The 14,867-nt window shown below is 48.9% G+C and overlaps 1 protein-coding gene across 1 annotated transcript in view; it reads right to left on the reverse strand.

Moving 5' to 3' along the window:
• Positions 1–14,867, reverse strand: part of TUT7 (terminal uridylyl transferase 7) — a 115,706-nt gene that overhangs the window by 38,583 nt on the left and 62,256 nt on the right. Inside the window, exons 14-18 of the mRNA XM_077299541.1 lie at positions 12,150–12,300; positions 9,965–10,051; positions 9,746–9,846; positions 9,599–9,656; positions 9,389–9,492 (exon numbers count right to left, since the gene is read on the reverse strand). Of these exons, the coding sequence (XP_077155656.1) occupies positions 9,389–9,492; positions 9,599–9,656; positions 9,746–9,846; positions 9,965–10,051; positions 12,150–12,300 (501 nt within the window). The remainder of the gene's footprint in view (positions 1–9,388; positions 9,493–9,598; positions 9,657–9,745; positions 9,847–9,964; positions 10,052–12,149; positions 12,301–14,867) is intronic.

Raw genomic sequence — 14,867 nt, forward strand, 5'->3', positions numbered from 1 at the left:
CAAACTACAGATGAGACACAGCCGCTTGTAGGATTCGCCTACCGACGGAAGCGTCTGCCGAAGCCTGAAAGTGCACCTGGTAGTGCTTCGTGAACGTATGTAGACTGGACCATGTAGCAGCCTTGCAGACCTGTGCCGCCGATGCCTGGTGCCGGATGGCCCAGGACGCGCCGACTGACCGGGTAGAATGAGCCTTGATCCCCGGAGGTGCGGCGTGACCCTTGACACGGTAGGACTCTTGGATGGCGGAACGAATCCACTTGGCAATGGAGGCCTTGGAAGCGGGTAGTCCCTTCCGTGGCCCCTTCGGAAGAACGAACAAGGCGTCTGACCTACGGAGAGACGCAGTCCTGGAGACGTAACGTCTGAGACCCCTCACTAAGTCCAGAGTGTGGAGCGCCCTTTCCGTGCGGTGGGAAGGAGCAGGGCACAGTGAGGGAAGGACAATCTCCTCATTAAGATGGAAGGAGGAAACGACCTTCGGAAGAAAAGTCGGACATGTCCGCAGAACCACCTTGTCCTGGTGGAACACAAGGAAAGGAGGTCGGCACGACAGAGCTGCCAGCTCAGAGACACGTCTAATAGACGTGACAGCCACGAGGAAGGCAATCTTCCAAGACAAGAACAGCAAAGACACTTCATGCAAGGGCTCAAAGGGGGGCTCTTGAAGAGCACAGAGAACTAGGTTCAGGTCCCATGGTTCCAAGGGCATCTTGTAAGGCGGAGCCATATGAGAAACACCCTGGATGAAGGTCCTGACCTGCAATCTGTTTGCAATCTTTCTCTGAAAAAGAACCGAGAGAGCAGAAATTTGGCCCTTAAGAGAGCTGAGAGCAAGACCCAAGTCTACGCCTGATTGGAGGAATTCCAAAATGTGAGGGATAGAAAAACGGAGGGGGAAACGTCCCCGCTTCCTGCACCAGGCGAAGTATGCCTTCCAGGCGCGGTGGTAGATGCGCATAGAAGAAGGCTTGCGTGCGCGGAGCATGGTAGATATCACCGTCTGGGGCAACCCCTTCTGCCTCAGTACCCAGGACTCAACGGCCACACCGTTAAACACAGGGCCTCTGAGTTCGGGTGGTAAATGGGCCCTTGAGACAGGAGGTCTGCGCGACTCGGCAGCCTCCAAGGTACGTCTGAGACCAGTTGAACCATCTCGGCATACCATGTCCTGCGCGGCCAGTCCGGAGCGATGAGAAGTACTGGGATCCGTTCTGCCTTGATCTTCCTGATCACCTTTGTCAGAAGAGGAATTGGGGGAAAGATGTATGGGAGTCTGAAACCCTGCCATGAGAGGACGAGAGCGTCGGCTCCGAAGGCTGAGGGGTCGTGAGACCTGGCCATGAAGACGGGAACCTGGCAATTGAGGCGAGATGCCATTAGGTCCACGTCCGGGGTCCCCCATCGAGAGCATATCTGGTGAAAGATTGCGGGATGGAGAGACCACTCTCCGGGATCGAGGCTGTGGCGACTGAGAAAGTCCGCTTCCCAGTTTTCCACGCCTGGGATAAAAACTGCTGAGAGTATGGAATGATGTGTCTCGGCCCAGCGGAGAATTAGCGTCACCTCGACCATGGCCGCCTTGCTGCGAGTGCCCCCTTGGCGGTTGATGTAGGCTACCGCAGTGGCGTTGTCGGACTGGACTCTGACCGCACGGCCGGAGAGGAACGGCTGAAAATGATGGAGAGCCAGTCTGATTGCCCGAATCTCTAGGATATTGATGGGCAGCTGGGACTCCTGCGGAGACCAGCGACCCTGAGTCGAGTGGCGCTGGAACACTGCACCCCAGCCGAAGAGACTGGCGTCCGTTGTGACAACCAGCCAGTGCACCGGAAGGAAAGACTTCCCCCGAGTCAGGGAGGACCTCTTGGTCCACCACCTGAGGGACTGTCTGATTGGGCGAGAGAGAAGGAGACGGCGGTCGAGCGAGGCGGGATTCCTGTCCCATACTGCCAGAATGGCGTGTTGTAAGGGACGGAGGTGAAAAACCGCAAAGGGCACTGCCTCCATTGCCGCCACCATCCTGCCGAGTACCCTCATGGAGAAGCGTAGGGAGTGAGCGAGGTTGAGTAAGCTTCCGGACTTCTCTCTGAAGAGTGGATACCTTTTCCGGAGGCAAAAGTACTAGACCCTGAGAGGAGTCTAAGATCATTCCCAGGTAGGATATGGTTTGGGCCGGGACTGGGGAAGATTTTTTGAAATTGATTTTCCAGCCCAGGCGCAAAAAGGTATTTATAGTGACGTCTACCGCTTCTGAACAGGACCGGAAAGAGGGGCCTTTTATGAGGATGTCGTCCAAGTAGGGCAACACCACTATGCCTCGAGCATGTAGAATGGCCACGGCAGCTGCCATGACCTTGGTGAACACCCGAGGAGCAGTGGCCAGCCCGAAAGGTAGGGCGACAAACTGAAAATGGTGCCCCTGGACCGCGAAGCGGAGGAAGCGCTGATGAGACGGTAGGATGGGAATGTGCAAGTAAGCGTCTTGAACATCTAGAGATGCAAGGAACTCGCCCTCTTCCAGAGAGGCAATTACCGAGCGGAGGGACTCCATACGGAATTGACGTACACGGACGTACTTGTTGAGGAGCTTGAGGTCCAATATTGGACGTACTGAGCCGTCCTTCTTTGGTACAATGAAAAGATTGGAATAGAAACCTTGGTACCTCTCGTTCTGAGGTACCGGGATGATGACCCCGTCTTCCCATAGCGATCTTATGGCCTGAAAATACTGACGGACCCTTGCTCTGGGAGGAGGGGACTGGAAGAAACGAGATGGGGGAAGAGAGACAAACTATCTTGTAACCGAAGGATACCAGTTCGCGGACCCATCGGTCGGGAACTACCGAGAGCCACGCGTCCCGAAAGAAGAGTAGGCGGCCGCCAACTCTGTCGGTGTCCTTTTGCGTCTGCCAAGAGTCATTGAGGTGGAGACCTGTTAGGTCTGGGCCCCCTGGACCCCTGTTGTCTGGGTCTGCCTCTCCAAGAGGGAGAAGGTTTGTAAGATGGCTGGGAGGTTCTGTCCTTGCGCTGACCTCTCCCGGCGCCGGGTGGCGCGGAGGGAGGATTGGACCAATTTGAGCCGAAACGGAAATATCGGCCTCGGCCCTGTTGGTTGCGAAAGGGGCGAAAGGTCCGTTGCTGGGGAAGGAATTTGCTCTTTCCCCCTGTGGAGTCTGCGATTATTTTATCTAGTTTGTCCCCAAAAAGGCGTTCGCCCTGGTATGGAAGGGACGTGAGAGATTTTTTGGATCCCGAGTCCGCTTTCCAGTCCCTGAGCCAAAGGGATCTGCGGATCGTGACAGCATTGGCCGCTGCCTGTGAGGCACAGTTGGCCGCGTCTAAGGATGCGGAAACTACAAAGTCCCCCGCTCTGGCAATCTGAGTGGCCAGGTGTGAAACCTCGGGGGGTAAGTCGGCGTGTAGTGCTGTAGAGGCTAAAGACTCGGCCCAATGGGTCATGGTTTTTGCAACCCATGTGGCGGCAAAAGAAGGGAAGAGAAGCCGAGGAAGCTTCAAAAGCCGAGCGAGCCATCTGGTCAATTTGTCTATCAGTGGGATGCTTGATGGACGCGCCCTCGGAGGAGGATAGAACCGCCTTGGTGGCTAGCCGCGACACTGGCGGGTCCACGGAGGGTGACTGAGACCACTCCTTAGCAAGGTCCTGAGCAAACGGATACTTCAATTGCATAGCCTTCTGACCTGAGAAGCGTTTATCCGGACGGACTCTGTGGAGATCGACAATGTCCTTGAATTGAGGATGCGTAGGAAAAAATCTATGAGCCTTTGTGGTTCGCCCGAATGACACGGGATGAACCGCCTTGGACGGGGTTTCCTCCTCTAACTGTAGCGTCTGACTTACCGAGTCTATGAGAGAATCTAGGGTCTCTTGGTCGTGACGATACTCTGGGGAACAGGACACGCTGGATGCGTCGTCCAGAAAGGATTCCCTGCTATGAGCTGGGGATGAGTGACGAGAGACTTCGCTCTCTGAGCCGGAGGGCTGATCACGGACCGGAGATATTACCCTGGACTTCTTTCTAGATGAGAGAGGGCTTCTGGAAACGGTACGACCTCTAGGCCGAGAGGGGTTTTTAGGCCGCGTTACATCATCCGTGGAAGCGCCCTGGGTAAGGGACGGGTCACGGAGGGACTGTATCGTCCTTTCCAAGGATGCCACAGATCGAGCAAGGGAGGACGCCCATGCGGGGGTACTAGGCTCACTACATTCCGGGTCAGAGGCCGGAGTATCCTGTGCCGCAGACATTTCGCAGGCGGAGCACAGCGGGGTAGTGTGACCTCGGGGCAGAGATACCTTGCAGGAGGTGCACACAGCAAAAATAACAGAGTGGGTCTTTCCAGTCCGTTTTTGCTTAGACTGTGACATCTTTGCCATAAAGTGAGCGTACTGGCAGGGGAAGAGACAATCCTACTGAGTGCGTCTCACCAAGTTCTGCGGTGCTTGGCAGGGAGATCCTGAAGTCCTGTGCGCTGTGGTGCTGCAGAGCCGCCAGCGCACTTCCTGGTCCAAGATGGCCGCCGAGATGTGAGAAGGGCGCTTCTCGGGAACGAGAAGCGCCCAGAGAGAGAGAGGGAGGGGGGCGTGTCGTGGGCGGGCGGTGGATTCCCTGCTATGCGCGTCGGAACGCTGCCATTGCCACCACCATCCTGCTGTATGAGGGAGGGAGTCTGATTGTCCGTGTTGGAGTCCGGCCCAGGGCCGGTAAACTGTGCCACCGCCCTAACAGAGCGCCGGATTGCCCGCCATGCCTCCATTATAAAGCTGCCCCGCGGCTGCAGCGCCGCATTAGAAAGAGGATAAGGGATCCCTGAACGGGCGGTCCCCTGTCAGCTGGTCGGCCCCCGCACTTACCTTGTGCGATGGGGCCGATGCTCCATCCACCTTCACCTTAGTAGGGAGAGGGTGGAGAGCTTCTGCCGCCGTGCAACATCCGCTATGTTCAGTGGTGATGCAGTGGGCGGCTGCACGGACGCCATGGCATTCTGTCCGGCTGTGCCCTGGCTCCAGGAAACTTAGGTGGATGATTAGTCCCCGTGGTCGCCTGACAGGGAGGGAGGGAGATCGGAACGCTAAGGAACCGTCGCCACACTGGAAAGTGAGCCAGGGCTGGCATCCATCGTCGCGGGAAAGGATACAGGAGGAACGCTCCATGTACTTGCCCGTTGTTGGTGCGGGAGAGATCAGAGCTGAAAATTTGCCTGTCGCTCCCTTCCATTAAAAACAAAAATTGGTGGGGTCCTGAGGACCCAAGTGCCTCCTGAGACACTAAGTAAGAACTGGCTCTGGATTGTCCAGCCTGTGGGTGTATACTGCAGGGGAGGAGTTAATCTTTTGTGTGTGTTTAACTTAGTGTCCTCCTGGTGGCAGCAGCATAACACCCATTCGTCCTGTGTCCCCCAATGATACGTAGGAGAAAAACAGGATCCAGTTTTTTTCAAAAAACAACGGATTTCGACGGGAGCTAAAAGACGGAAGTGTGAAAGAGGCCTAAGTAAAGAGATTAGAAAGGTCTTTTTACCGTCCCCTCATGTATTTATACATTGTAATATAATCACCCCTTAGCCTTTGTTTTTCCAAACTAAATAGCCCCAAGTGTAATCTATCCTGGTATTGCAGACCCCCCATTCCTCTAATAACCTTGGTCGCTCTTCTCTGCATCCGCTCTAGTTCATCCATGTCTCTTAATGCATTCCATTATTTTATTTGCCTTTGCAGCAGCTGCCAGACACTGGCCACCAAATGTGAGTTTGTCGTCCACCCAGGTCTTTCAGTAACAGTTTTGCCCAGTGTTATACAATTAAGCACATAATTATACATCTTATTTGCTCTACCCAAGTGCATGACCTTACATTTATCCCCATTAAAGCTCATTTGCCATTTATCAGCCGAAACTTCTAGATTACATAAATCATCCTGTAATATAAAATTGTCCTCCTCAGTATTGATTACCCTGCAGAGTTCAGTGTCATCTGCAAATATTGAAATTTTACTCTGTATGCCCCCTACAAGATCATTAATAAATATGTTTAAAGAGGTGGGCCTAATACTGACCCCTGCGGTACCCCACTGCTAACCGCGACCCAATCCGAGTGTGCTCCATTAATAACCACCCTTTGTTTCCTATCCCTGAGCCAGCTCTTAACCCACTTACACATTCCCCTATTCCCATTGTTCTTATTTCAAATGGATGAGGAGACGCCACCTCTGGACAGCAGCAAGGTAAACAAAGGTTTGGTTTTTTTTTAATAAAAGCGGCAAGCTGCAATATGTATGCACATTGGGCAGCAACATAGGACGCATGGCCATCCTGCATCATGTGACATGCGGCAGGATGGGACATCACATGCGGCAGAACATATGGGGCCAGGATGGGGGATGCCATTACTGCAGGGGCTTAAGGGATATTTTTACTGCAGTGATACTTTTTATTTGAGGATACGGTTTTTAATGAGGAGGGGGTGCTGGTACTGTGCAGGGTGACTTGGTAGCCTTTTTTTCGTCATCTGCTGTAGTGAAGTTGGGAAAAAAATGAAGTAATGTTATCTGGAAGCGCTGCTCTACATAACTTATTTTCTGCAGAGATGGCTGGAAGAGGTGATGCAGGGTGTGCTGGATAAAAAACTTCCACTAGAGGTGTCACTGGTGAGTCAGTGTATTACCTTTAAACTAATACTATACACTGACACTATACAGAGCTCCCATGTGTAATGTCACTGATCACTGCATTACCTGTACATGGACATAGTATACTATGTACAGAGCTCCGGGTATAGTGGCACTTATGGTAATAGTATTTTTTTTATGAATGATGAGTATTGTAATATTCGTTCATTATATGATGGTAATATGTGGTCTGGGCATGATGTGGCAGTATTTGTCCCTTGTATATGGCATTAGTCATTTTAAAAATAAATAAAAATCTAGCTAAAGAATACAAGATATTTTAACATGTTTACTAGGTTAGAGTAGAGTATGGCCAGGTCAAAGGAGTCTACCATGTCATGGTGGAGGGTGAAAAAGTTTTTTTGTCAAAACGGCTGATGGCCATGTATGTGATTCAGTGATGGGAACGGTTAATGTGCGATTGGAGAGGACGTGGTGCAGAAGTGGATTTCCAGTAGTGGGTGGTGGAACTGTGGAAAGTTCGATGGGTGGAGGCAGGGCTGGAGTGGCACCTGGACAGAATCTCAAGGGGGCATGAAAAAATTGCCAGTATGGGGCCCTGAAATTCCAGGTGGCAGCTCTGGGTGTAATGCTGGCATCAACGGAAGACCGACTGCGACGAGGAGGGGGCATCATTAAAAGGAGCATGCAGTGTTCACGCATTAGATAAAAAAGGCACTCGACTGGCTGAGATAGCGAGGGCGAGTTCCCGCCATAGGAGAAGACCCTGAACTGAGCCGGGGACTACATTTAGAAACCCAGCCACTGAAGAGCAGCAGGACAGCATGGAGCCGCACCTGGGATATAAAGTCAAGGAAAAAAAAAAAAAGGGACCCCAGCAATATACCCATGACCCCAGAAACTCAAGCTCCGCTTCACAGTAAGGAGACAGGGAAACGCCACCTCTGCATTTACCAGCAAATTTTTTTTTTTTTTTTTTTTTTTTAAACACAGGGAGCTCCCCTTCTACCTTTTTATCCCCAGGACTTATGGAGCGTGATACATCTTCTGAAGGCCCCGGCACCAATCTTCGCAGCACAGTGGGAAGTCTGTAATCAGGCATTCCGATAGTTGTCTGTCGGGGGGCTGGAAGGTACCAGCTACCCACCCTGCATCTCTGGCTATTGGGGTGCACATGGCCGGGGAATGTAGGCAAGGACCAGTCTTGCCTGTCCCTCTGTGCGGATGCCCTGAACACTCTTGACATGTTACACTAGGTGGGACAGGGTCCTGCCTGGTAGACAATAGGGTACAGTAGTGACGCAACAGCTAGGGGGAAATCAGAGTGATTAATTACACTCTGTCGCCCAAATAAGCTGTTTCTGCAAAAAAAGAAAATAAAACACCACAAAACTAAAAGTAGAAATCTGGCCAAGAGCAGCCTTGCGTCCACCTCCTACTGACATTAAGCCAAAACTGATGGGCTTGGCTCCGATTGGTGGGTATATACTACTGAGGAGCCAACTAGCATATACCCATGGTTTCTTGTGTCCCCAATGAAGGGATAAAGTGTTTAGCTGGTTTTCATATAGGGTTTATTTATAAAGCACCAAGCGTTGAGGCAAACATGCAAAGGGTGTTAAGGTACCGTCACACTAGGCGATATCGCCAGCGATCCGTGACGTTGCAGCGTCCTGCATAGCGATATCGCTATGTTTGGCACGCAGCAGCGATCTGGATCCTGCTGGGATATCGCTGGTTGCAGGGAGAGTGGACGAACTTTCTTTCGTCGCAACTCTCCCGCTGACACCGCTGGATCGCCGTGTGTGACGCCGATCCAGCGATGTCTTCACTGGTATCCATGGTAAACATCGGGTTACTAAGCGCAGGGCCGCGCTTAGAAACCCGATAAGTAAAAAAAAAACACTACATACTCACAGTCTGTTGTCCGTCACGTCCCCTGGAGCTTGCCGTACTGACTGTCTCAGCGCCGTCCGGCCGTAAAGCAGAGCCCAGCGGTGAACCTGCAGTAACAGCGGTTCACCGCTGGGCACCGCTGTTACGGCCGGCCGGCGCTGAGACACAGTCAGTGCGGCAAGCGCCGAGGGACATGAAGGACGACAGAAGGTGCGTATGTAGTGTTTTTTTTGTTTTTTTTACATGGGGACTTCGGCATCGCTGAAGACAGTTTCAGCGATGCCGAAGTCGCTTGGTCGCTGGAGAGAGCTGTCTGTGTGACAGCTCCCCAGCGACCACACAGCAACTTACCAGCGATCACGTCGCTGGTCGCGATCGCTGGTAAGTTGCTTAGTGTAACGGTACCTTTACAGTACCCCAAAATACACTGCAATAAGGAAGGAAAAAACCCCACACAACCTTTTGGAAAGAACAAGTCAGACACTGAACTCCGCTGATTTTCTGCTAACTCTTTTGCATATTTCTCCTTCCAAATCCTAAATGTATTGGTAACCGCTTAGAAATGTTTAGCTAAAATGCTGCAATCTAGTAAATTGGACAAGAGTGAGCTTTAGGCTATGGTCACACTGCATATTATACATCAGCATTTATAAGCCAAAACCAGGAATGGAACAATTGGAGGAAAAAGTATAATAGAAACAAGTCACCACTTAAGTATTTGGAAGCCAAAACTAGGAGTGGGTGATAAATACAGATCGTGTGACCATAGCCCAATATTAGAAATAGGATTGAGTTCCTATTGTGTCTGGAGTACAATCTTCATTAACATCAATTACATATAGTTACCAGTGTGTTATATAAACTGATGTCTCCTTCAAGTCCGCTTCTTGCGTGGTAGAACTTTACAATTGGTACTTTAGCTGTGGTAATCGGAAGAATGTTCCTCAAACCTTAGAGGAAAGAAAAATCTTGTGATTATTTTTCCTCCACTTGCTCCTCCGAATTATGGTGTACATTATGCCGTTGTAAGGCCAATATCAAAACACTCAAGGTTACTTTGATGTCTTCTAAGATGCCTTGCCAATTCTTCAATAGTTTTTATGGAATCTAGTTCCTAGAGAAGAAAAAAAAAAGTTGCAAAGAAAGGTGTGTCATTGCAGTTCCCATCATACACCACGGTATTTTACTGACGACATTAATTACCTCTGCAGTTTCAAGGCCCTCAAATGTCATGCAGATATCCAAGTCACTCTGTTTAAAGCCAAACCCATTTTTCGAAGACCCAAACAAATTCAACCTGGCTCCTAAAATGAGATGGTAACTGTCAGTCGTAATCATAGTATTCATGTCAGTATAGGGAAAAAAGTGCAAGTGACTGGTAAAGCTATGTGCTCATAACAGCGTTCAATACAATATACTTACCCTTAAATTCACGTTTGATGAAGTCCTCCAGATCATATCTTATATGTTCTCGGGCTTTGTCTTCTAGTGATGTCGGACAAAAATCCTCTGTGCAAGATAGGCCAATGATAAATAAGATAAATAAGATATTTCAGTAACTTCCATCAACATATTTACAGCTATAACCCACATATAGATGTATTCCTTAAATAAAATGTGCAGGTTTAGTCCCATTGCTAGAAACGATCTTTCTAGTCAATGGGTATCCAACCACTGGGACCTTCAACAGAATAGGGCTCTGGTCTTAATGCACAGTGGCTGGACATGTATTTCACTGCTCCATTTATTCTCTATGGGACTACCAGATGTAAAAAAGCAAAGCGCTGTATTTAGCAGTACCAGAGAATGATTGGCACTGAGGCACATGTCCAGCCACTATAGCAAATCAGACCGTGCTCAGCAGATGGAGGTCCCAATGGGTGGATCCAGGGCCAGCATCAGCACCCAGGCAAGGGCCGGGGCCCTGAGCAGGCAGGGGGCCCATTTGCCGTTAGGGACACTGGCGCGCTATGGTGCCGGCCCCCACGAGTGGACCCCCCGCCTGCTCCAGGCCTGGCACTTGCGATACTTAACCCTCTGTTCCAGCGCTGCAGCGTCTTCCATCCTCTGACTGACGTTCATGTCAGAGGGCGCGATGACGTCACCAGTGCGCGCCCTCTGCCTGAGCAGTCGCAGCACAGAGAGCAGGAAGACGCCGACGGTGAGGAGTCCAGAGCAGAGTCAAGCAACGAGAGGTGAGCTTTTTTTTTTTTTTAATATTAGGAGCAATATATGGGGACCATCAGAAGGGTCTCATATATGGAGCATTATATGGGGCCAATTCTATAGGGAGCATTATATGGGGCCAATTTAATATGGAGCATCTTATGGGGCCAATTCAATATGGAGCAGTATATGGGGACAATAATATATGAAGCATCTTATGGGACTAATTAATTTTATATGGAACATTATATGGGGCCCATTATACATGGAGCATCTTATGGGGCCAATTATTTTTGGAGCATCACATGGGGCCCATTCTGTATGGAGCATCATATGGGGCCCATTCTGTATGGAGCATCATAGGGGGCCCATTCTGTATGGAGCATCATAGGGGGCCCATTCTGTATGGAGCATCATAGGGGGCCCATTCTGTATGGAGCATCATAGGGGGCCCATTCTGTATGGAGCATCATATGGGACTCGGTATACTGTATGGGGCCAATCATATACTGTATGGAGCATTATATGAGGCCCATTATATATGGAGCAATAGATGGGGCCAATCATATACTGTATGGAGCATTATATGAGGCCCATTATATATGGAGCAATAGATGGGGCCCATCATATACTGTATGGAGAATTATATGTGGCTCACTATACTGTATGGAGCATTATATGGGGTCAATTCCGTATGGAGCAATATATGCAGCTCATTCTGTATGGAGCACTCTGTGGTGCCCATTATACTGTATGGAGCATTATATGAGGCTCATTATTCTGTATGGAGCATAATATTGGGCTTATTCTGTTTGGAGCAATATATGGGGCTCATTATTCTGTATAGAGGACTATACTGTCCGGTTTCTGAGCTAATGTAGAATGTACAATAGATATCACTCATGTAATGTAAGTAGTAAGTGAAATCTTTGGCATTGTACTATACCTATATTTCTCTGCCGTATCAGTGCATTACGAATTGTGGTATGTGTTAAAGGGGCCCACCGGGACTGTTTCTCCCAGGGCCCATGAAAACCTGGAGCCGGCCCTGGGTGGATACCCACCAGTCAGAAAGTTACTTCCAATACATGGATATATAACTTCCGGAGATTGGATGAGTTAATGGATTATCCAATGAGTCACTGCAATCTTCTACTGGTTAGGTGTTTAGCCAGGGCATAGCCAGATGGGTTTGCGTTTTGAGAGACATAAGAGCAGCTTTAGACTCAGTCTTCTGTAGGAGACAAGAAAACTCAAATCTGCACCAAGACTGGGAATCACGTGACATACTGAAGCTAATTAAAGGAAGGGAAAGGGAGGAAGACCAGTCAAGAACTTGCAAGTAGCAAACACAAAGGGCTCAATATCCACACAATGCTAGCTATATAGATATAACATGCAATACATCCTTCCAACTCACTACAACTCACTAAACACTCACCATAACACTGGATACAAACTTGATCCAAAAGCTGTCCGAATTTAGCAGAGAGCGGTGGCAAGGGTTCCAGTTCGATTTTTTTAAAGTCTTCTGGACAGTCCTTTTTTAGATGCCCTTCTTTCTTGCACAAATTGCACACAACGGTGGGAAGCTGAATTGCAAAAAAACAACAAAAAAAACCAACCAAAACAAATCAAAACATTGAGACCTTCAAATTTTAGATCAAACATAAATGATCACTGAGTGTCTGTTCCCTAGGATGAACTGAAAAGTTAAGTCTAGCAGAGGGCTAGAACATTTTATTTTCTTAGAAAGAGTTTCTAAAGACGATGTACATTTAAAAAGAAAATACTATGATTTGGATATGCAAATTGCCTCTTCTGGGAAAAAGAGGACTTAAACTCTATAGCGCCACCTGTTGGAAGTAGCGATCCTACAAGTCACAAACAGTTTAACGAGTCGTACAATATGACTTAGGATAAAAGCCAAATCAGTATCTCAATTCGCAGACACGGTGTTTCAGGCTGTTGGCCCTCGTCAGTGCGAAGCATGAGAACTGACTTGATTTGGAAGCATTCTTTCATTACCAAGATATTTGTCAAAGAATGTGTCATGAATGTATTTTATTCATAACGTCTATAACGAATATAGCTCAAAGACTAACCATTCAAATTGCTAGAAAGATGCTTTAGTGACAAGTAAAGCTATTCACCTCTCGGTAAGGCTGGTTTCAGACTTGCGTTCCTGTGCGCTCCGGATGACAGCGTACTTCCTCCGTGAAGCTCTGCCTTCTGCGTCCTGTGTACCTATTGCATGCGGCGACCGCATGGAAAAACAAAATTTTGCGTTTCCGTGCGGGCGCTGCATACCTCAAAATCGCCGCACGCGAATACATCTGCATACAGTGCATGTCCCTGCGTACCCAATGTTATAGATGGGTACGCAGGGAAACGCAGGACACAGCCAGCAGAAGGCGGAGTGTCACGGAAGCAAGGAGGAAGTATGCTGCCATCCGCAGCGCACAGGAACACAAGTCTGAAACCAGCCTAATACAATGCTCTGTCCAAGTAATCAACAAGTGAACAATAGGGCTGCCAGAAGGTTTACCAAAAGCACCTGACCTTCCAGATTAACACGCTCTTTAGCTGGCCACACACATTAGATGGCTGTCAGATAAACCAAAAGCCATCTCTTGCCCCTAGTAATATACTCACGAGCACCATCAGTTACTGCAGCAATTTCGGGCGGTCTTGTGCAGGTTGTGACGTAATGGATCGCTCCACTTTTCTGGGCGATCCAGAATTCACTACCAAGAACGAAACTCTCAGACTAGCATTAAGGCCCTTTTCATACATCAGTTTTTTGCCATCAGTTGCAATCCGTCGAATGTTGGGAGAAAAAAAACAAAAAAAAAAAAAAAAAAAAACAAACACGTATCCGGCAACTGATGCCGCCGGATCCATTTTTTCTCATCGACTTGTATTAGCGACGGATGGCCTCACGTTTCGTCAGTCGTTCGTCGGATCCGTCAAAAATTGTTTGTCCGTTGTCTCCGGCCGCCAAAGGAATGTTTTTTGTGTACGTCGAAAAAATGAACAGCGATGGATTCCTTTTTTTAACCGAGAATGCTCTGATCCAATTAGCCAGATCCGGCTAAAAGACGGCTCCGTCGCATCAGTTTTTCCACAATCTGCAACGGATTGTGACTGACGGCAAAAAAAACAAAAAACTGATGTGTGAAAGGGGCTTAAGAGCTTCTGACCGTTAACTCCAATTTAGAATCAGTGAAAAGTTGCAGTCACAAGCTGGCCGAGTGGGACCAGAGTAGTGTCATTAAGAGCTATAGATGGCGGCTGATAAGCATATTACTAGGGTCAGGGAACTTAGATTTGTGGTACTACATAAGTGCTGAATCAAAAAAATAAATGCTGGAGTGGTGCTTTAATAGCGCCCACTTACAAGAATATATACACATTCAAAAAAATAAAAAGGGAACACATACAGAATAGGACTCCAAGTAAATCAAACTTCTGTGAAATCAAACTGTCCACTTAGGAAGCAACACTGTTTGACAATTAATTTCACATGCTGTTGTGCAAATGGAATAGACAACCGATGGAAATTATTGACAATCATCAAGACACACTCAAATGAGTGGGTCTGCAGGTGGGGCTACACACCACATCCCAGTACCAATGCTTTCTGGCTGATGTTTTGGTCACTTTTGAATGTTGGTTGTGCTTTCACACTCGTAGCATGAGATTGACTCTACAACTCACAAGTGGCTCAGGTAGTGCAGCTCATCCAGGATGGCACATCAATGCGAGCTGTGGCAAGGAGGTTTGCTGTGTGTCAGCGCAGTGTCTAGAGGCGCTACCAGGAGACAGGCCAGTACACCAAGAGAAGCGGAGGGGGCCGTAGGAGGGCAACAACCCAGCAGCAGGACCGTTACTTCAGCCTTTGTGCAAGGAAGAACAGGAGGAGTAGCACTGCCAGAGCCCTGCAAAATGACCTCCAGCAGGCCACAAATGTGCATGTGTCTGCACAAACAGTTAGAAACCGACTCCATGAGGATGTTCTGAGCACCAGACCTCCACAGATGGGGGTTGTGCTCACAGCCCAACACCGTGCAGGATGCTTGGCATTTGCCACAGAACACCAGGATTGGCAAATTCACCACTGGCGCCCTGTGCTCTTCACAGATGAAAGCAGGTTCAC

The sequence above is a fragment of the Ranitomeya variabilis genome, chromosome 1, assembly GCF_051348905.1.
Source record: "Ranitomeya variabilis isolate aRanVar5 chromosome 1, aRanVar5.hap1, whole genome shotgun sequence".
Classification (NCBI taxonomy): domain Eukaryota; kingdom Metazoa; phylum Chordata; class Amphibia; order Anura; family Dendrobatidae; genus Ranitomeya; species Ranitomeya variabilis.